Source organism: Durio zibethinus, chromosome 11 (genome assembly GCF_047325235.1).
Source record: "Durio zibethinus cultivar Kanyao isolate XHJ-2024 chromosome 11, ASM4732523v1, whole genome shotgun sequence".
NCBI lineage: Eukaryota > Viridiplantae > Streptophyta > Magnoliopsida > Malvales > Malvaceae > Durio > Durio zibethinus.
This window is the reverse complement of record NC_143172.1, coordinates 23,926,055-23,949,148: the sequence shown is the minus strand read 5'-3', so window position 1 is coordinate 23,949,148 and position 23,094 is coordinate 23,926,055. Positions and strand designations below refer to the sequence as shown.

The window sequence follows — 23,094 nt, the reverse complement described above, 5'->3', positions numbered from 1 at the left end:
TGTAACCTATAATGGTTCAGATTAGGGTGCCTTACTAATCTTACAAGGATGCTAGTGAGGAACAATTTGAGAATTTTTAGACTATAAATTTTCACTCAACATGTAGTGAATCTTAGGGAATCAGCCTTACGTAGAGCCATACCCACCTTTTTGTAAAAATTACACTAATAAAGACACATGAAGGACATTCTTATACAATATGTATTTATGGGTAATAATAGTGTAAATAAAATTAAAATTTTGAAAAAAATGAAAAATATTCTTTCAATAAATTTTCTTTTGATATACTGTTTAATTCATCTACTATTTGTTTAAGATTTGTATCTTCAAAAAATTTTCAAAAAAATTTTTTTTTTTTGCACTTTGCTATAATCAAAATAATAAAAACAACAAAAAACAAAAATTTCCAAAAAAAAAAGATGAAAAATTTTCAAAAAAGGAATTTTTTTTGTTTAATTGGCTAAATAATAAAAGCAACAATACAAATAAATATTTGATTTTTATGTGTTTTAATTTTTCATAAGAAATATTTTCTTGAATTCATATTTCTTTCTAAAAAAAAAAAATGAAAAAAGGAACATTTTGATTTTGAATACTATTTGACCATTTGCATTTCATTTGATTATTTTTGTGTCCATTTAAAAATAATAAGGTTGTACATATACTTTATTTCATACTTAAATATCTAAATGATAGTGTCAATTTCATTGGGTTTACATAGTACGTGCATTGCATTTCATGTAAATATGTCTTATCATATATATAATATGCTAGTACTTTTCATATAAGCATGTTTCATCATTATGTACCTATATCTCATCACGCATGTACTATATAATTATATTTCATATATGTGGAATCACAAATGATATGATTTTCATAAAACTTGCATTGTATAAATCGCATTTCATATGAACGCATGTCACTATCTTTGTAACAAGATTTTGCATTTCATGCAATACATTTACATAGTTTTATTGTACATATATTGCATTTCACATAAATGTCTCATCACTCAAACACTGGTACATTATATTTAATGCACATGTATCCAAAAATGATTCATTTTCATTACATTCGCATTGCAGATACACTTTATTTCATGTATATATATCTTGTTACTTTATGTATAAGAGGATAAATAATATGATTCTCATCAAACTTGAATGGTACATGAATTACATTTAAAAAAAAATGCATCATCTTTATTGCAGACACATTTTCAAATTCATCATGGAAATATCATGTCATTCATGCATTTATTAACTATTCTCTATGACATCCCATCATTTGTTGGATAAAGAGTGCTCCTATGGGTAAAAAGAAATCCTAAAGTTCTTGCAAAGGAAGATCATGATCATGGAAATTTGATAAAACTCAAGCCATCTTCCAACTAATATACTTCTTTTTTGTCTGAGTTTGGCAAGAACTTAAAGAAGTTGAATATTGGAGAGGATTGAGTACGTTGAACAAAAAAAGTTCAAGATGAAAAATAACATTGTGGAAATGAAAGCGTAATTGTTGATCATAGATGATTTTTGTCTCTCTAATGTTGTGCATAAATTTATTTTTGAAATTCTTGAAAGTAGACTATTGGTTTTTCAAAAGGGATGATTTTTAATTTTTAAACTTTGTAAATAATAACTTATTGATTGGTTAGATTGTATTTGTAAATATTATTTTTTATATTTTCTAACTTTTATTTGAGAAAAATTAAAAAATTGATGTGAAATTGTTTGAGAATAAACTCTTATATAAAAAATTTTCAAGATTATGAAGGAAAATTAGGATAAAAAGAAGAAGTAAGAGAAACAAATTCTTGAAAAAATGGGTTTTTTCAAAAAGAGAGGAGAAATTCATGTTTTTATATAAAAATTGACAAGAGTTTTGAAGGAATTGGTGATTACTATTAGATATGAACTCATTCAATACCTTCACCTTTTTTTTGAATACTCTCATGTCCTAAACCACTTAGATAATTTCACTTATAAGCTATAACCCTTCAGGGGGCATGAACTTGAATTCACGAGCCTTGTCTTCACTTGATCATATGGTGATAAAAAATGGTGATAATCTTTTCTTAGGCAATGAGTAATGAGAGTTAATTTGAAAAAAAATAAAAAATACTTTTTTTTAATTTTTAGAAAATCAAGTAAACATGACATTTTTTTTAAAAAAAAATTCAGATATTGGTAATTTGATGTGTCAAGATTATGCTATAGCCTCAAGTTTGCTAAAAGCCAAATCACCCAAAATTTTATTAAACTTCTTTTGAACATACAAAGGCCCAATTCTCACCTACCTTATCCCATGTTAAGTAAGTTAACTTATTACCTTTACTTGATTGATTTGTGCTATATCCCTTTCTTTTAATTGAATGACACGAAGAATTTGAAACCTTACATGTCAAGACTATGCTATAGCCTCAAGTATGTTGAAAGCAAAATCACTCATATTTTATCAAACTTTTTTTGAACACATAAAAGCTCAATTCTCACCCTACCTTATCCCATGTTTTGGGGCATATGAGCATGAATAACAAGTTAATTTATTGCTTTTACTTGATTGATTTGTTCCACAACCCTTTCTTTTAATTGAATGACATGAAAAATTTGAGACTTCACGCGAGTTCATCAATGTGATCATCATTATCATATGGGTTTTCATTTGAAGTAGCATGTTAAAAAAGGGCATCTTACATACATTGTGTTTTTGATGGAATGGATTAATGTATGACTTATAGAGAGCATGTATAAAAGAAGAAAAAAAAATAAAAAATAAAAATAAAAATGATTGTGATATCATGTATTCAAGAAATTCAAATAATTTCAAACAAAGAATTGAAAAATAAATAAAAAAGGAGAAAAAAAGCCTAAAATGAAAATTTCAAAAGAAAAAGTCAAGAAAACCAAAAATCTTGAAAAATAAATTTTTGGAAATAAAACCTTTCTTCATATTCATTTTCCTAAAAGGAATCGCTATTTATTTTAAGTGGTTATGCTTGAGATGATAAATGATCATATTCCATTATCTTTTCACAAATAAGAAAATTATCCCTTTACTATTCCTTTGAGTCTGATGAATTTTTTTTCAATGAACCCTGACTAAGGATCACCCTTCACATTGAGGGGTAAAGAAGGGACATATTTAAGAATCACGAATAGTGAGATCTTATTTCAAGTATAAGAAAACAACCCTACATGTTGATGGGGTAAATGTACAATAAATGAGTTTTTAAAAAATTTTGAATTCATAAAATCAGAGGTGAATGTGTACAAAAAAAAAGAAAAAAAAAGTAAAAGAGATGAATAATGTGATAGAATGACAATATTTGAGAAAAGAAATGACAAATGTCCCTTGAAAAAACCCTTAACAAGAAATGATCCTTGGTTTGATCTCTTTAAATACTTATTTTGAGCATATTTATCCTTTTTTTAAAATCCTGAACCTTGGCTTACATTGCATCTTTAGAAAAATTCATATTGGATCCAGAATGAATGCTTAAATTGATGAGCTTTTTTTTTAAGTAAATATCATAAAACTTTTGAATCCTTTACTTTTTTTCATTCCCAAGATACCCACTTGATTTGTCAACTCATTTAGGATGAAATTGAAATTCTAAAATGCATAATGAAATAATTAACAAAAAAAAAAGGGAAAAAAATGGGGCTCTAAGGTGAAAACCCTAAAAAAGGTAGTCTAAAGCAAATATGAAAGCTTTGAAGCCAATTTGGATGCCAAGCAAAGTAAAAAAAAAAAACTAGTATGAAGCAACCTATAGTTTTAAAAGATTTAAGAAGGTTGATGCCCTAAAATCCATCAAAAGGATTAACTTAAAAAAACTTTGAGCTTTTTTCTTCCATTCATAAATGACCTTTTACAATCTTGAACCTATCATAATTAGTCTTGACATCAATCAAAATGTTACGTTTGGAGACTAAATAGAAAGTCAAACATATTTGATTTTAAAAAAATTCTTGTTTTTTAGAAAATTCATATTTCATTCATGAGCCTAGATGAAAGATCATTCATTTTTCTTATTCAAGTTGTAAGGCATTCTCTAATGAACCGAATCTTGATGTGATAGACTATTTAATCTATTTGAAAAAGGATCACTTTTTTCATCCATAATAGTGAATACCTATTTTGGAGAGATTCGAAAAGCATTTTTTTATAAAAAATTTTATTTTTTTATCATGAAATTTAGTTACGTAGGGGAATTTTATTGGTCAGTTTTGAGTTAATTGTTAGGCATTTTTGATAAAAAGTAGAGAAATCTATTTTGTTGTAAAAAAAGAATTATGTTTGGTAAGGATTGTGTCAATATAAAGTGAGTTTTTATTTATGAAATAAAATATTTTTCACTAAAAAATTAGTCTTTTAAAAAAAACAGAATATTTGTTTAGGGAGAATAAATAAGATCATTTTCCAATGGAAAGGCAAATAAGTGCTTATGATATTGGGGCAAGAAAACATGAAAGGTGACATGTTTGTTTTTGGCATGAAAAATGTTTTTGGTTGATTGAGTAACAAGAACATAGTGGTTTGTTTTCTTGAATTTGTCATGAAAATAAAGTTAGCATAAATCACATCAATGTTGTATGATTGGATTTAAAAGTGAAAAGAGAGTCAATAAATCTTGGTTGAAAAAAATTATGAAAAAAATAAGAAGCAAAAATAAATGAGGGAGTAAGAAGAAAGATAGGAAAAAATGGAAAGAAAATCTATTAGAAAAAAGATGAAGACTGATTTGATGAGGAAAGAGAAATAAGTAAATGATTTGACATTGAATAGGAAAAAGTCTTGCAAACAAAAAAGAAAATTTTTAGATTTTTGCGCCACTAGGGCATTTACATCATGTATAAGACATTTTCATCATTAGATGTTTGTGTTTGCATTAGTATGAGGACATCTACATAATTTTCAAGTCATGTATTATGCATTTGTATAAAAAATTTTAATAGTGGGATCTACATCTCTGTATGGAATTTTTTTATCATGAAAAGATCATTTACATTTGCATTGAGTATTTGCATCATGAAAAAGTTTTGTCATGACATCGATTCTTGCATTTACATAAAGACATTTGCATTTACATCATAGAAATGAGGGACACATGTTTGTGGCATTTACATTTGCATAAGGACATTGGCATTTGCACCTTTAGGCATAACTAAATTTGTTAGCTTTCAAAACCTTGAAAAAAAAAAGCAAATTCAAGTCTTTATGAGTTGTGAAAAAGAAAGAACAAAAAAGGAATTGAAAACAATGAAGACAGGTAAAAGGAAAAATGAAATTTCTGGTAATGATATTAGAATTTTATTAAACATTCTCGGTGGTGATGTCCAAGCCTTTTTTAAAATCACTTGGACATGATATCTAAGTATTCATGTCTAAATATCGTTAAAATTTCTCGATGGTGATATTTGAGCTTTCTTAAAAGTTTTCGGTGGTGATATCTGTATAGTTATATTTGAATTTTATTTAAATTTTTAGTCTAAGCCTTTTTCAAAATCACTCGGTAGTGATATCTAGGTATTCATGTTTGAATTTCATTAATTTTTTTGGTGGGAGTTTTCATTAAATAATTCCTGATGAGGATATCCGAGCCTTATTATTAAAATATTTTCAATAGTGGTATCCACGTTTTCTTAAAATCACTCGGTAGCGATATTCGAGTATTAATATTTGGATTTTGTTAAAATATTTCGGTGGTGATATCCGAGCTCTTTCAAATATCTTCAGTGGTGATATTCGAATATTCATGCTTGAATATCTTTAAAAATTTTTCAATAGTAATAGCCAAGCTTCCTTAAAATTTCTCGATTATGATATTTAAGCTTACTCAAAATTTTTTGGTGGTGATATCAGAGAGCCCTTCGTTGGTGATATCCAAAAACATTTGCATTCACTTGGTGGTGATATCTAAGTATCCAAGTTTGAATTTGCATCTTTTCTTGATAATGATATTTGAGATCTCTTCACTGGTGATATTCGAAGTTATCTGCATTTACTTGATGATGATATTCTAGTTTTTTTAGTGGTGATATTCATAGACATTTGCATCTTTTCTCGATGGTGATATCCGAGCTCTCTTCGATGATGATATTCGAAGTCATATAATTTTTCATTGGTGATATCCAAATTTCAAAAAATCCTAAAAATTGAACATTTCTTTTTGGAAAGGAGAATTTTACAAAGGATTTGTAAGTTTTCTAGGTAGAATATTTTAAATATTTATAATTTCAATGCCTCTGGTTAGAGGGATTTTTTTCAAATAAGATTTTTAAAATTTCAATGCCTCCGATTAAAGAAGCCTTTTTCAGATGAAATCTTTAAAGTTTCAAACCTTTGTTTATGAAGAGCTATTTTCAGAAAAGATTTTAAAGTTTCAAGACCTTTTATTTAAATGATTATTCAAAGATGTCGATATTTGTAAGACCTCTGGTTATAATATCTAAGTTTTTCGGACAAAACGTTTTAAATCTTTAAAGTTTATATGCCTCTAGTTAAATGAGCTTTTTTCAGATAAGATTTTTAAAGTTTCAATACTTCTGGCTAAAAGAGCCTTTTTTAGATGAAATCTTTAAAGTTTTAAAGCCTCTATTAATGATAAGTTATTTTTAGAAAAAATTTTAAAGTTTCAAGGCTTCTATTTAGAGGAGCATTCATAGATGTTGAAATTTGTAAAACCTCTGGGTATAATCTCTAAGTCCTCTGGGCAAAACGTTTTAAATCTTTAAAGTTTTAATAGGGTTACTTTCGTAAATGTAGAGATTTATAAGATTTTCAAGCATAATCTCTAAGTCATCGGGGCAAGAGTAGGGGTGAGCAAAAGTAGGTTTGAACCGATTAGACCGACCAAAATCGAGTGAATTCGGTTGAATTGGTTCGGTTTATTCGGTTTTAATTATAATCGATTTTTTAAATCGGTTAAATTGGTTAATTCGATCGATTTTTGATTTTTAAAATTGATAACCGTACTGACCGAATTAACCGATTTTTTAATAATTAAAAATAAAAAATTGAGATAAATATTTTTATTTATTTATTTTTGGTAAAATATTGTTGAAATTATTAAATTCTTTAGTAATTTAGTTTGAATGATACTAGAGTTTGAATTTTATTGAATTGAATTTATGGTTAAATAATTATTCATAATAGGAAGAAAAATGATAAAAAAAATCGATTATTTAACCAAACCGATCGAACCGAACCGATTTTGGTCGATTCGGTTATGGTCTGTTATTTAATAATATTTGGTCGGTTCGATTATTTGTTAAATAAAAGTTAGTTAAGTCGATTATTGATTTTTTCAAACCGAACCGACCGAATTGACCATTTACTCACTCCTAGGCAAGAGTTGCAAGTCTTCAGAGTTACATTTATTTAAATGTTGAGATTTATAAAACCTCAAAACATATTTCTAAATCTTCCAAGCAAAATATTTTAAATTTTCATAGTTATGAAGTCTCTAACGAGAAGAGGTTTTATATTTAAATTTTCAAAGTTATGGAACCCCTAATAAGATGAACTTTTAAATCTACCTTCGAAAGTTGTGTAGTCTCTAATAAAAAAAGTTTTCAAAAAAAAATGAAAAATTCAAATAAATCAAAAATTAAAAAATCTAAAAAATTTTGAAAATCATGAAAAAATTTTTCAAAAAATCTTTGAATCATTGACTTCAGACAAAATTATTATTTATGTCTTTACTTTATTCTTCATTCTTAATAATATGTAAAAAAAATAATTATAAATATTTAATTTTGTTCAGATCAATTAAATTTTTTTTTATACTCAATTTAAACATTTCAATGTGAGTCAACTTAAGCATTTTAATTGGATTAAACTTGTTCGAATTTATTTCAAATTAATCACTTTTGGATCATGTTATGTAAATTAAAGCCCAATCCAATTCCATTTAAGTAAAAGCTCAATTCAAGTTAGGTTACGTGGGCTTGAAAGCCGAATAAAAATCTAAGTCAATTTTAAACCTAAATTAAAAGTCCAGTTTTTTTTATTAGAGTTAAATTATATTTAATTTAAAAAAAAAAAGACCCAAAAGGTCAGCTTTTTTTTTCTCCCAAATGTCTTCCCTTCCCTAAACTGCCTCACCATTCCGAGTTCCCATCTTTCACCTCTAATTTTACCCTCTGCTCCTTAACGTGAATTTATCACACATTCCACACCCCAAAAAATGCATCATTATGTTGCATTACAACCCTGTAAAAAATTAAAATCCTATTTCCTATCAAAACCATGGCTCTACAATAGCTTAACTTTAAGGCTCAGCTAAGAGGAATGGATAGCAAAAAAATCAAGGAGCCAAGGAATGAGCCTTCATCCATTACCACCATCATCACCATCTCCTAACCCATACACCTCCAACCGAACCACCACTGCCCCACTTCCTTTCAAGAACCACCAAAAATAGCAACCTATCATTGTATTCAACCTATAATTACACATCAACACAAACTCATCACTAAGCAGTACCAAATCCCCCTACCACCCCATAACAACCACAGCCAAACAGCCCATCCACGCTTATCCTTACCATCATAAACCACCTTTAACCAAATCACCCTAAAAATCAAACGACCATTTCATACAACCAAAAAGCCATCAATCTTCCTTTATAGTCGAATTCCAATGCCTCAGTATTTCCTTTCACCATACAAACACAAACCAAAATTCAGCTTAAACTCAACCATCATAACCAATAGTAAAACCAAGTCACTCAACTCGATAGCCACCTCTGAATCACCTTCAACCAATGCCACCATCGCCCAAAAATAGCATCGCCATTTTTAGTCTCTTTCTAGGCCACACACCACTCAAGCAATGCCTAAAACACCAAGTCACCAGTCAAAATCACCCTCTTCCAAAGCTAGCCTAGTCAAGCCTCACACTATAGCCCTTCATTTCACCATCAACTTCACCACCAAACATCTACCCCAAACACAACCTTGTCTAACCACCCCGTTGCCAGTTTCATCATCAACCTAAATATTCAAAAAAAAAAAAAAAACTAAAAAATCCCCCTATGACCAAGCTCAAAAACCATAAAAAAAAAAACATAAAAACCACATCCTTTTAAACGGGGAACACAACGCCAGAGTAAAAGAAAAAAAAAAAACAAAGCACAAAAGAATGAATCTTCAATTTTTTTGTGTTTAAGGGAGTTTTGAGGCTTAATTTTTATAGGAAGAGAAGGTATTGACAAGGGGATGAACGTACTAGAAGCACACAGTGTTTTAAAAGACGGAGCGTGGAATTTTTTTGCTTAAAGCTAAAACTTTTGACTCAAATCTATGAATGTAGGAGAAGTGTTAGGCAAAACCAAGTAAGTAATAAGAAAGAGAAGGAAGAGAGAAATTTTTTGGTATTTTAGGGGAATATTTTGATAAATAGGGGTCAGCGGTGGTAGTGACAGTAGTGCTTAGGTTGAGCAGCGGTTAGGCTTTTTTGTTGAAAATGTTATAGAATATATATATATATTTTTTTGTTTAAAGAAATGTTGGAATGAATATGAAAAAAAAAAAAAAACTTTTATAGTGAAGTAGTAAAAATAAAAGAAAGGAGAAGAAAGGAGTTGACCAGGTTAGACCCGACCCGATTTTTGCAGCCCACAACCTATCCAACCAGAACTCGCAGCCCATGATTAGAGTTGGCATCGGGGCGGGGCGGGGCAGTTTTTTGCTTTCCCCGCCTCCGACCCGATGCTTCAATATTTTACTCGATACCCGATCCGTACCCGCTCGAAAGTTGTTATTGAAAAACCCGACTCCGACCCGCTAGAATATTTTTTACCTGAATTTAACTCGATCCGACCCGAATTCAATATACTACCTATTTAAATTTACCAAAAATGTAATAAATTATAATCTAAATATATTACAAGCATTAACAAATTTAACATAATCACTCATAAATTCAAACTTAGTACATACTATTTTTTTATCTAGTAAAAATCTCATAAATTCTCATCATAAATAATAGAATTATAAAATACATAAAATATAGTAAATTCAAACTCACAAATTCTTACCATAGATGATGGAATTATGAAATATATAAAACTTAGTAAACTAAAATTCAAATATTAAACAAGCATAAGTTAATAACTAAATTTAAACATAATACATGATACAAGATGAACATCAAAAGCTTAAATCACCACAATAAAAAGCTAAATTGTTCGAACATCCTTTCATCTAACATGATAAAAATCTTTCAAGACCACAATAAATCATTCCATCATCACTAAGCTCCATATCATCATTCTCCTGTAACCACACTAGTCCTATAAAATAAAACAATAAGATGAATAAATAAATCTCATAAAATAATATATTTAAAAATAATAATATAAAAATAAATTAATTAAAAAAATAATATTATTTACCAAACTAGTTATCTTTTCCTCAATCTCACTCTCATCAACATCTTCGTAAAAATACTTTTCTTCTAATGAAATTGACCCTACAAATAAAAAAATAAACTATTAACAAATAATATATAACAATAAAATATAATAACTAACAATATGCTAAAATAAAAAATAAAATTGCATAATATACATTATTGTACCTTTTTCTTCAGCCCATAACCAATTTTGACAACATGTTAAAGCTTCTATAGTTGATGGATGAAGTCTATTACGTTGCGCACTCACCAATCTCCCTCCGGTAATAAAAGTAGACTCTGAAGCAACAGTAGAAACTGGTATGGCATAAATATCTCTAACAATAAGTTGTAAGGTCAAAAATTGAGGTCCAGTTAGTTTCCACCAATTCAATATATCAAAATCTCCTTTTTTTGGTATGACTTCTTCATCCAAATAGCGATCTAACTCTGATTTTACTTTTGATTTTTTCTTTTTTTTCTTTGAAACAAAATCATCATAATCTCCCAAATTTCCTAATTCAGTAGCATCAACACCATCTAAGAATGAAAAGCTTGAACTAGAAGGTCCTTCTTCCTTTTTCAAAGCCAATTTCTCCTCATACTCCTTAAGCAAATCCCGACATATTTGTACAATCCTTTCAATTTCAAATTCAGCATTTTCTCCATAAATTTTTTTAAAGTAATACTCCAACAACTCTATTTTCTATCTTGGATCTAAAATTATGGCAACACCCATTATACCATGCACATCATTCCAATATTTTTTAAATTTGCCTAACATGCTCACAGCCATACATGAAATAATTCTATTGGTATGCATAATCCATTCATTCAATGCCAATATGATTTTGCAAACATTAGGAAAATAAAGATTTGCAGTAGCATATTTTGTGCAAGAAAAACCTTCAGTGATATCATAAAACAATTTCAACTTCTCACAAATCTCAGTTGCAATGATCCAATCATTTTCAGTTGGCAAATATTTGTACAAAGGATCACCATGTAATTGCACACAATGAGAAAAGACATCTTTATAAAACAAAGCTGTTCGAAGCATTAAGTAAGTAGAGTTTCATCGTGTTTTGACATCAACACACAACTTTTTTAAAGTTGGAATGCGCAATTGACGCGCTGCCTCTTCAAAATTTTCCCATCTCTTTGGTGTAGCACTCCAAAAGAGGACACTATCACGAATTCTATCAATTCCATCTCCAATCACACTCAATCCATCTTTCACAATCAAATGCAAGATGTGTGCACAATAACGCATATGAAAAAAAGTCTCATTAAGCAAAAGTGCATCACAACCAATTCTATCAATTAACAACTCAATAACACCATCATTCACACTACAATTATCCACTGTAATAGATGAAAGTTTTCTATCAATATTCCAATCTAAGAAATATTTCATCAAACTTGAAGTAATGACCTCTTTCGTATGTGGAGTTAGCACATATTCAAACCTAATTAAACAATCAATTATTTACACTAATTTAATAATTAATTCAATAATAATAATTACTTAATAAAAAATAAACAATATCAAAATAAGACAATTTAACAAAATATACCTGATGATGCGTTTTTGTAAGTTTCATTGATTATCGATATAATGAGCAGTGACAGCCATGTATCCTCTTTTTTGGTGATCAACAGTCCATATATCAGTTGTGATAGCAATTCTCCCTTCATTAGCTTTCAACTTAGATATTGTCTTTGCCTTTTCCTCTTTGAAAATCTTTAAAATATCACTCTTTATAGTATTTCGAGAAGGCATAGCAAACAAAGGTTGGAGACTATAAGAATACTTTCTGAATTGCATATGATCAACCATTGATAAGGGGTATTCATGCATGATTATCATCTTGGCAAGCTCCCTCCTTGTGACATTTTGATCAAAAGAAAAGTTTTTTAATGTTACTTTTCCATCTGCCTTCCTTTGATTTGCTAGCAACACTTGTTGATGAATATCCATTTAAAATCGTTTGCTGCACCTCTCTGAATGATCACGCAAATGACTTGTCCCATTCTTAGAAGCACCACCAAGTTTTTTCTTACAATAATTACATATTGCCTTCCATTCATTATTGATCTTCTCTTTTCTAAAATGTTTCCATACTTCTGATTTTAACTTACTTGAGTTATACCCACTATTATCAACTTCAGTACCATCGTTAGTCACACTTAATGATGGAGTTGTATTTTCGTCAGATGTTGGAATAGGAGTTTGCTGAATTGGTGACTGATGTGAGGTAGAAGTAGGAGGTGTTGGAGAACACGAATTATCTCCAAAATTAGACATTTCACCTTCATTCATAAAAAAAAAATTAGAGTTATTATTTTTTATATTAACAAATAAAGCAACTAAATAAATTAACTGTTACTAAAAGCATAAGGACAACTATTCTTTTTCACGTTTCTCAGCATCCATTTCTCAAGACTTTAATATTGTACTTAAGTTTCCTTAAATTTTTTTAAAACAAAACTGGAATTCCAACTTGCCATTGGAGATTTTAAGCCTATCATACATTAGAGAGCATGATTATTTTTACTCATTTTTTCTTGCAAAAAGAAAATAACAATAAAAGTCTAGTGTAATAATTTTTTCCTTTGATAGTTCATATCATCCAATTCAAACAGTTACTCTAGCATTGACTCCAAGCAACAAAAGCATTTAATCATAAACTTGAAGATGATGATTTTATACAGACTTTTCTAGGTTGAGACCATAAGTAAAATAATATTACATATTCTTCTATTGTCACAACTAGAAGCCTCAAAAGTAATACTATAAACCTAAAACAATGACACTGGTAACATTCAATTCAAGCATATTATATTGGGGTCTAGACGTAGATTCACAAAGACATCATTCAAAAAATTTGAAACAAAATTTATCATTCACAAACACATAGTTGCCCACCTGTCTGAGGTCGATCCGTCGAAAGGGACTACGCCCAGAATTGGATGCGCCCGAATCTGATTCTAACCAGTCGCCCACCTGCCTGAGGTCGATCCGTCGGAAGGGACTACGCCCAGAACTGGATGCACCCAAATCTGATTCCAACAAGACCCCTAGTCTAGATGCGCCCGAATCTGGTTCTAACCAGTCGCCCACCACTGCCTGAGGTCGATCCGTTGGAAGAGACTACGCTCAGAACTGGATGCGCCCAAATCTGGTTCCAACCAGTCGCCCACCACTGCCTGAGGTCGATCCGTCGGAAGGGACTATGCCCAGAATTGGATGCGCCCGAATCTGGTTCCAACAAGACCCCTAGTCTGGATGCGCCCGAATCTGGTTCCAACCAGTCGCCCACCTGCCTGAGGTCGATCCGTCGAAAGGGACTATGCCAGAACCGGATGCTCCCAAATCAGTTAGTAAACAAACAAGATTTTCGACGAAAAAAACAAAGTTCAGAACCCTAAAAGAAATTATTTATATATATAGTAAGGGTATTTTGGTAAATATCTCGGGTCGGGTCGGGTTCCCGAATCTGACATTTTTAAAAATAAAACCGACCCGACCCGAATCGACCCGAAATCCATTTTTTCAAAAAAAAATCCGCCCCTAAATAATCGGGTTCAGTCGAAACCCGACGGTTTCGGGTTGATTTGCTGACCCTACCCATGATCCGTTTCAGTGGCCTAACCCATTTGGATTATTTGTTTATCGGTAGCTGGGTTTCAAACTTGGGCTTAGTAGGTTTGTGACTTTTCGGCTTCAACATCAAGGCTTCTTTGGGTATGGTTTCTATCCATTTTGGGCTTTTTATTTGAATGTTTTAACATTATTCATGTCAATATTTTTCTTTTATAAAACGTGCTTGCCTTGAAAATAATTAATAATTCTTTTGAAAATACATATTCTTAAAAGATTATTATTAGTGTTTATTTTTATTTTTGTGTGAATATTTCTTTTGTTAATGTAAAAAAGAAAAAAATAATAAAAAATAAAAAATGTTAAAAATAATAAAAATGAAAATCTTTTTAATGATGAGATTTCAGAAAGTTTGAATAATGATTCTTTAGAATTCTCTAGGTGAAAAAAAAATTCTAAAAATTATCAAAATATTAGAATCTTTAGAAGTTCTTTTCAATACAAAGATTTTTTTCCCTTTAATTTGAATACATTTTTTTAAAAGAAATAAAAATATAAAATATTTATAAAATATGTATTTTTAGGAAATAAATTTATTTATCGAAAATTATATTATTCCATAACTTTTAGAATGAAATATTAATAATTAATAAAAAAATTTTCAATGGTAAGATCTTTAAAAAAATCATAGTAATGATTCTTTAAAAATCTCTAAGTGAAAATTTTTTTTTAAAGACTAACAGTGTATTGGAATATTTATAAAATTTTTAATAAAAAATATGAAAAATATAAAAAGAAAGGGAAAAAAGTAATAATCAATTTTTTAAAATGAAATGATGGTAAATAATAATAAATAAATTAAGATAAAACAAAATAAAATATAAATACATAAATAAATGGGGTATACCTATGCATGGATATCATATTTCTTTATTTGCATTACATCATATGTGCATCTTAATTATGAAAAAGAAAGTATGAGTCTGCAAGGATAAGATTATAAAAAAATCTAAGTGATGATTTTTTAGGAATATCTAGATTAGAAAATTTTTTTAAAATGCTGCCAAAGTAATAGGCAATTAAAATAATTTTCAATAAAAATTTTTGTTTACTTTTTATTTAATAAGAAATAAACTTTTATAAAAAAAATTATTGTTTGGATTAAATTTTGAATATTACGTTATTATATACATTTTAAATATTAACTTTTGAAGATAAATATGAACCATCGAGAATGAGATTCTTAAAAAGTCCTAAAAAATTCTCAGGTAAAAACATTTTTTTTAATATTATTAAAGTATTGAAATATTTTTGAGAATTTTTCAATATACAATGTTCTTATTTATCTTTCAAACAAATGAAAAAAAAAGAAAGAAAGAGGTTTTGGTTGTAATAAATAAAGGAAATTTTTTTTTTAAAATGTTGAACCTAAGACTTTTTTTTATTAAAATTAACGAATAACACAAGATTAATTGGTACTGTTTTTAAAATAGGCATTATGGGAATGTTAATCATTCCTCACACAATTGTACTTCCAAACACATCTTTGATTCCAAAGACCAAATTGTCTTTTTGATAAACTTTAAACTAGTTCTAGGGTTTTATTAAAAAGATAAACTTTTAGGTGCCTAATCACACCTAGCCAAAGAAGATTGGTGGTAAGTCCCCTTATTTTTGAAAATTTCAAAATTCATTAAGTAGTCCTCAAAACCATTGCGACACCTGTAAAATAAAAAAATAAAATATTTTAAAATACAATCAAATAAAAAATCCAATAAAAAATTAAATCCTAAAAAAATCATAAACATCACAAAAATCATAAGAATGATGATTACCAAAGAAGAGGTTTGCTCAAACACTTGATCCACGAATTAATTTTTGACAAGGTCACTAAAAGATTGGCATGGAATCATGTTAATTTGTGTTGAAGCTAGCTGTGCCTTCAATTCAGCAATTTGTTGTTGTTGCTCATCAATTCGTTGTTGTTGTTGTTCTATTATGGATTTATATTTAACAGTTTTTGAGGTGCGAGGTTTAGATTGAGTTTTAAAATAAGTTGTTGGAGAAACAAAGCTCCCAACCCCCCTAACACGACCAGGTCTTTCTTTTGAACCAAAAGCAATGGTCATCACATCTTCGCCAGGACCAATTGGAAGTTCACCAGATGTGAATTTCATAGCAATGTCATCCTAAAACATAACATGCAAACATAAATAAATACAATATATTAAGATGCATAAATGGTGAAATAGCAAACGAGATATAACTTCAAAATGAACTTACAATCTTTTTAGCCATTTGTTCAGTTGCTTCATTCCCATAGGTTCCAAATTTTGACATATGTGCTTTTTTCCAAACATCCCATCTTGATATTTCGATACCTGTGCTGGATGTTTCCTAAAACCATATGAAAATATAAGTTGACAACTTTATTAAATGAATTAAAAATCATAAACCATGTGTATAATAACTAGTATCAAATACTTACAAGTTCATGCTTCACATTTGCATACCCTTTTTTTGATACTCGATGGTGATATACTTTTTGGGCCCGTATTTTCTTTTGAGCTTCTTTTGTTTTCTACAAAAAGCAAAATCAATAATAAATGGTTTAGCTTGTAGTTCACTCTAAATTAAATAACCATGTATGGGATTAATGAATATCAAATCAATGAAAACAAATGAAGCTTGTTATGCATACGCTGAATTTATCTGATAGACGAGCTGAAACAAATTTTGCCCATTCTTTGTCACTAATAACATCTGAATATGTCGATGGAGGATGAGCCAAATGTTCAACATTGTCAGCAAATGGCAAAATAAAATTTGTTGTCAATCTACTTTTAAAATCTCTGAATTTTACCCCAGCAGATTGCAACACAAACTTTTTATATTCAACTGGGACATCAAAGCGTTCCTTGAAAGATTATATTAAAAGGTGTCAAGAAGAGCATAATTACATTCCATAAACAATAGACATAAACGATCAATAATATGTTATTTAATTATTATAACTTACCACAACTGAATCCCATATACAGTCTTTTGAATCTACTGGAACCTTTCTCCAACTGTCGTAATTAATTGATATTGTTTGTCGGACAACACATCCAATATGGCTAGCCATCTTTGATGCACCACTTAACATAGGCTGCCCATCTGCATTGAAGTCAACATGTATTTTTTTTCCGGTTGCTTCAACCAATTTACCACGTCCTCTAACTTTTCTTTTTTTCGAAGAGTATGTGTTAATACCATGTTCTTCTTCATGTTCGGTAGAGGTAGACATATATTCTTCAGAAGCCATAATATCAACTAATATATACGAATCTAAATATGGAATGCCATTAGCAACAAATACATATATTGAATATATCAAGCAATTTAAATGTGGAATGACAATAGCATAGATTACATGTATTAAACATAAATTAAATAAATTGATTTATAAATGTACATAAATGCTAATAATCAACAACAAAAGAAATATTCACCTTACCTATCAAAAATCAAATTCAACTTTAATAATTTAACTATTATGAGGCAAACTTCATATTTTAAGTTTTTAACTGTTGTTGAATCTTATACCTTGACAAAGTTTTCCATGTTTGCCACTATAGAAGAAAAAAATGTAAATCTTTAACATATTAAAGATTAATTTCTTTTCTGAACTAATAACATCACCATTCGAGAACATGCGAAAAAATTACATAAAAAAAATTCTTTTTTTTGGCTAAAATAATGTAAATTGCAATATCACAACCTGGATAGGATATTTTTTATCATGAGTGCTAAGAAAATAATTTTTAATACATATGAACAATACTAGAATTTGATTAGAAAAATTGGAACAACACTAGAATTTCACGCAGACTACAAGAGAAAAAAAAATTCTAGCACCTACTTAGTAAAGAAGACTAAGATTTAACATATTTTTTATTTTTATTTTTTTAAATGCTCTTGTCCTAAGATTTCGTTGACAATCAAAACATTAAAATATAGTTAATCAGTATGACAGAGATGCAAGCAATTGTTTACAACAAATTCATAAATAAAAATGACATAGCTTTGATTCTAAGTTTAATAAATGAGTTTTAATGTTTATTGTTTAAAAACTACTCAATCAATAGTTGACATATTTCTGAGATATTTATGTAAAAAAATAGACAGTAGATGCTTTCTAATATATATGAAAAGGTAAACACATTTTTACCTTAATCGACGACATGGGATTGATAGTGATGATGGGGGCGATAAAGGAGACAAAGTACCGAGAAGGTTCGGTCGAAGGTTTTGTAGTTTAAGGTTCGGCCAAGGGTTTTGGGGTTTAAGTTTTATCCTCTATAAAAATATAATTGATTCAATTTTAGGTTTAGGGTTTTTGTTGTATTTTTTAATTAAAGCTCAATTACCGTGTTTCCTTTAACAGAAACATAGTAATTTTTCATTGTAATATAACATGTGTATAATAAATTACTATATTTCTTTGAAGTGAAACGCAGTAATTGTTCATTTTTAAATCATGTTTATAATCAATTATTGCATTTCTTTAAAGCTAAATGCAATAATTGTTCTTTATATTTTATGATTTGATACACATTAATTGTCGTTTTTACTGTGTTCCTTGGAATAAAAATGTAGTAATTGATAATGATATTTTTTTTAAACCACTCGGATATTATGTTTCTAGGCTTTAAAACGTAATAATAGTGGATTATTTCATGTGTTTCTTAGATGAACTTAACGCAGGACTTGATTAATTTTTTTTTATATATATATTTGGGCACTCGAATACTACATATTTAGGAGCTGAAACGCATTAATTATCTATTATTTTTATTAACTATTTGTTGTGTTTTTTATATAGTGAAGGACATTATAATAAAAATACGTGATTAAGTTATTTGAGATTCTCAACTACCAAAGAATCTATCAATCTCATATTATGAAGAATCACTCATTGCTAGGTATTTACATTTTTCCAAAAATCACATATTCTCCTGAAATTGAAGATTACTTTCTGTCATTTTATACTATTTTATTATTGAAATTTATTACTCTAGGGTTGCAAACGCTGTTTAATTTTCATGAAGTTCCCTTTTTAAGGAGATATTAGTTAAAACAAATCGATTCTAAACTAATGTTTAATGTCAATTTATCTGATCAAGCCACCATGTAACTATCCAATGAAAAACAAAAAGAAATCCATTATTGTGCGATAAAGGTGGCGGAAAGAAAGTTCTGCTGAGATGCGTTGCTTTCATTTTTATTAGGTAATTATTAGGTTTGTAATGCAAGTAAATCCAGTTAATCTTTGTCAATCATCAATTTTGACAAGAACGATGATTTTAAGCTTCAGATAAGACCTCAAAGTCACCACTCGTCACAACATACATGAAAAGTGGAAGCAATCCCACATCGGTATAATAGTTTATCTGTTTGCAATTTAAAAAAAGCACAAAGAAGAGCCCCGCCAGCTGAGTTGTGTAACGCCAGCTTTTAGCTCCTGTGGGGCGGTTAGGTGATGTACCGTTGGTTGTACTTGCCGAGTCGGGTTCAAGGTGGTAGATTCCTAGAGTGGAAGGTCCTCCGTGAGGTTGGGTTCACAGAGCCATCGCAAACCGTCCGCTTATGGCAGTGGAAGGATTGCAGGCCGGTGCTCGCTTTTATCTACATGGCTCTGTGAAGCTTGAGGTATATGGTTAAATTAAGTATGCCAGATTTTCTGTCAATATGAATTTTTTTGGAGGAAAGTTTTACATTAATGAAAATGTTTTTTTTTTTCTTTCTTGTTAGGTAATGCAAAATATAATTGCGTAAATTTGGCAGCTATATAATCCTAAAATTTTATCTTGAAATTTAATTAAAAATAAATTCTAGTATCAGATTTTTTGTCCCATAATACATTCATTTTCAAATAGTTAGAATTTTAGAGTTACGTAGTATTTGAAATAGAATTTGGCACTCACTACCTTCAATTCAACTGTTCTCTTCTGATAAGGCCTCAGACTTCACCGCCTCGATAAGATGCTTTCTGAAAAAGGGAGTCAATTGAAAACCCACATCTCTTGCTTACAACATCCACATATTTCTTAAATATAATGTAAGTAGAAGATTTCATCGCCGAGCTGAGTAACGCAAGCTTGTTGCTCATGTGGGGGCAATATAGCAATCGGACATTGGCTTAACTCATGCAGCAGGATCCATTGTGCCTAATATTTGGCCTGCCCGTTCCTAGCAAATAGTTTAGCTCGAGTACCGTCTAGCTCCTTAGAGTGGAGTGGACAGCGTGATGAGAGGCTGGATTCGCAGAGCCAGTAAAAAACCTCCTGCCGCTTGAATCCATCATGGTTACTCGGTTTGACACATAATTGGACTATCAATTGTTTTTAATGCATTGTTGCAGATGTTGAAAATGTAAGGATAAACAACAAATGCAAAAGCCAGATGCTCTGCAAGAAGTAATCTTGCATGATAGAACTAGTGGCCAATAGGATGTGCCTTCAAAGCTGGTCTTTTCATCCGAGGAAATTCAACCATCCACGCGCAAAGGAGTTTCCCTCGTCTTTCCTTTGTATGAATTGCAATAATTTAAAGCATTAACTTGTTTGAATTGGACATAAATATACCAGCTGTGATTTTCTTCACATTGTCTTTCCATGGTGGTTGTACCAAGCAATTTTTACCGCTTCAATTCAGATGGCGGATATGACAGATAGTGTATCTTATGCTTTTGTATGCAAAGACTTGAAGCGGTTCACCCTTTTAGAGCTTGGATCTGGAAATTTAACTTTGGAAAATTGATTAGTGAATTTTATGGGCCACTGCTATATAACCAACCATTCATCTCCTCAAAAGCAACTATCCTGAACCAAAGCTTGTAGTAGGTTATAAACCAGAGGAAAAATAAAATGGAAATGTGCGTGTGTTCCTTTATTTTATTTTATTGATCTTGAAAAAAAAGGTGCTGCCTTTGTCCTAACAAAAATGGGTGTTCAGACCTGAAGTTTGTGTGTTGGTTTGGTAAATGATTTGCTGGATAATGATTTTTTTTCTCATTGTTGTGTAAACTTATGAATGATTACAGATGGAAGGACATTTAAGAAGCCTAGTCGTCCTTATGAAAAGGAACGATTACATGCTGAGCTGAAGCTGGTGGGAGAGTACGGGCTGCATTGCAAGTGGGAGCTCTGGAGAGTTCAGTATGCTCTGAGCCGTATCAGAAATGCTGCAAGGGATCCGCTGACCCTTGATGAGAAGAACCCACGTCAGGGTGAGGCTCTTCTTCGCAGGATGAATCGACATGGGACTCTTGGATGAGAGCCAGAACAAGCTTGATTATGTCTTGGACTTGACCGTGAACTTCCTTCAGCGCCGCCTTCAGACTCTTGTATTCAAGGCTGGTATGGCTAAATCTATCCACCATTCCCGAGTCCTTATCAGGCAGAGGCATATCAGGTGAGCTTATATAACTCTTTTGATGCCAGTTGAGAATGATGGCTGTTGACATCAACTTTTAGCCTGTATGTTTCTGACTTATTCTTTTATCCGGATGATATGATATATAAGTTGTGTTTTCTTGATCCCGAAATGTTAATTATTGGTTATACTGTAAAATCAATATGATTTACTGGTAAAATATGGGTTATTATGTCATTAGTTATAGGAAGTACACAAAACAAATAGTGCAACTTTTCTTTTGAATGAGGGACATTTTTTTGCTTCTATCACTTGAATATTGGAATAAATATTGTGAACTATTTCCTTTGTTCTGTTGCTTCTGGTTATGCATGCTGCAATAAGATACTAACTTTATTGTATCAAAACTTTTTTCTATTGATCTATTACGTGTCGACATTGGGATGCTTTTTCTTGATTTTCTTGTTTGATTACTAAATTCTGTTCGATTTTTTTTATATACCAATAGAAGTATTTTTGTGTTTATTTAATGTGTTATCTAGTTATGTTGGTTTATTCAATTCTGTTTGAGTAATTCTTTCGTGTTTAAAATATTGCAGAATAATTATCATTTGTCCATTAATACTCTGCTCAATTTCTTCTGGCTGTGCAGCGTTGGCAGGCAGGTGGTCAACATTCCTTCTTTCATGGTTAGAGTTGATTCACAAAAACTCATTGATTTCTCTCTCACTAGTCCGTTTGGTGGTGGATGTCCTGGAAGAGTAAAGAGAAGGAAGCAGAGGGCCGCTGCCAAGAGGGCTGCTGATGGAGATGGAGATGGAGATGAAGAGGATGAAGAATGATTAATGGGTTTTTTATCTTTTGCGGATAGTTACAGACTTGGGGTATGGCTATCTCATCTAAGCTACTTTTACATGACTTAAGATGTCTTGGTGTTTGCTTGGATAAAATTTTGGCTTCTATATTTTTGGACATTGTATTTTACAGAATTTTGTTTAGCTTCCAAGAGAATGTAGTTTTCCTTTTTCATAATTGCATACAGCATATGTTTCCTTATATTGAAGAATATGGTGATAAATTCTATTTTCTCTCCAAAGTGAGACAAATATTAGTTTTAGAGCAAGGAGATTTTCGAAGTTGAAAATGATTCATATGAACGAAGTGAGATTTGTCTCCCCAATGCTGGAAGGCTCACTTTAATTAAGGCCGTTCTTAATGTTATTCCTATTTTTCCCGTCTACTTCGCCTGGCTTAAATCAAATTGTGTTTGTGCTTTCTGATCTTCTCGGAATCTGATTTTCATTTGCTGCTGTTAGTACCTTCCCAAAGCCAGATTCTTGAAAGAAAATTACTTGATTCTATAAACATTCTTAACACTTCTGTTATCTTGCTGGAATGTGGAAAGGAATGCTCTTACAGTGAATTTGCTAAAACTTCTTTTAACTCTTCACATTGGCTAGAAACAAGTAACCTACAGATGGGCTAAACTGAAATTAGATGGGTCAACGCAGCAGTCCAGGGCTTGCAGCCTAAAGAAGTAATGAGTGACGATTTTGGCATATCACTTGAGGTTTGGTATTGTTTCATTATTCAACAAGCTGAGCTATATTAGAGAATGGGCTTTTAATAGCTCAACTCTTTGCGTCACTACAGGCTTAGTTAAA

At 30.4% G+C, this 23,094-nt stretch overlaps 1 protein-coding gene and 1 pseudogene across 1 annotated transcript; one reads left to right on the top strand and one right to left on the bottom strand.

Moving 5' to 3' along the window:
- Positions 1-15,882: 15,882 nt before the first annotated feature.
- LOC149516200 (uncharacterized) lies at positions 15,883-17,318 on the bottom strand. Its single transcript, XM_089768736.1, has 5 exons — positions 17,031-17,318; positions 16,713-16,928; positions 16,500-16,592; positions 16,295-16,408; positions 15,883-16,200 (listed from the first exon to the last, which is right to left on the bottom strand). Exons 1-5 carry the CDS (start codon positions 17,316-17,318, stop codon positions 15,883-15,885), a joined length of 1,029 nt encoding a protein of 342 aa, XP_089624862.1.
- Positions 17,319-18,237: 919 nt separating this feature from the next.
- Positions 18,238-22,300, top strand: LOC149516199 (small ribosomal subunit protein uS4y pseudogene; annotated as a pseudogene).
- Positions 22,301-23,094: the final 794 nt, after the last annotated feature.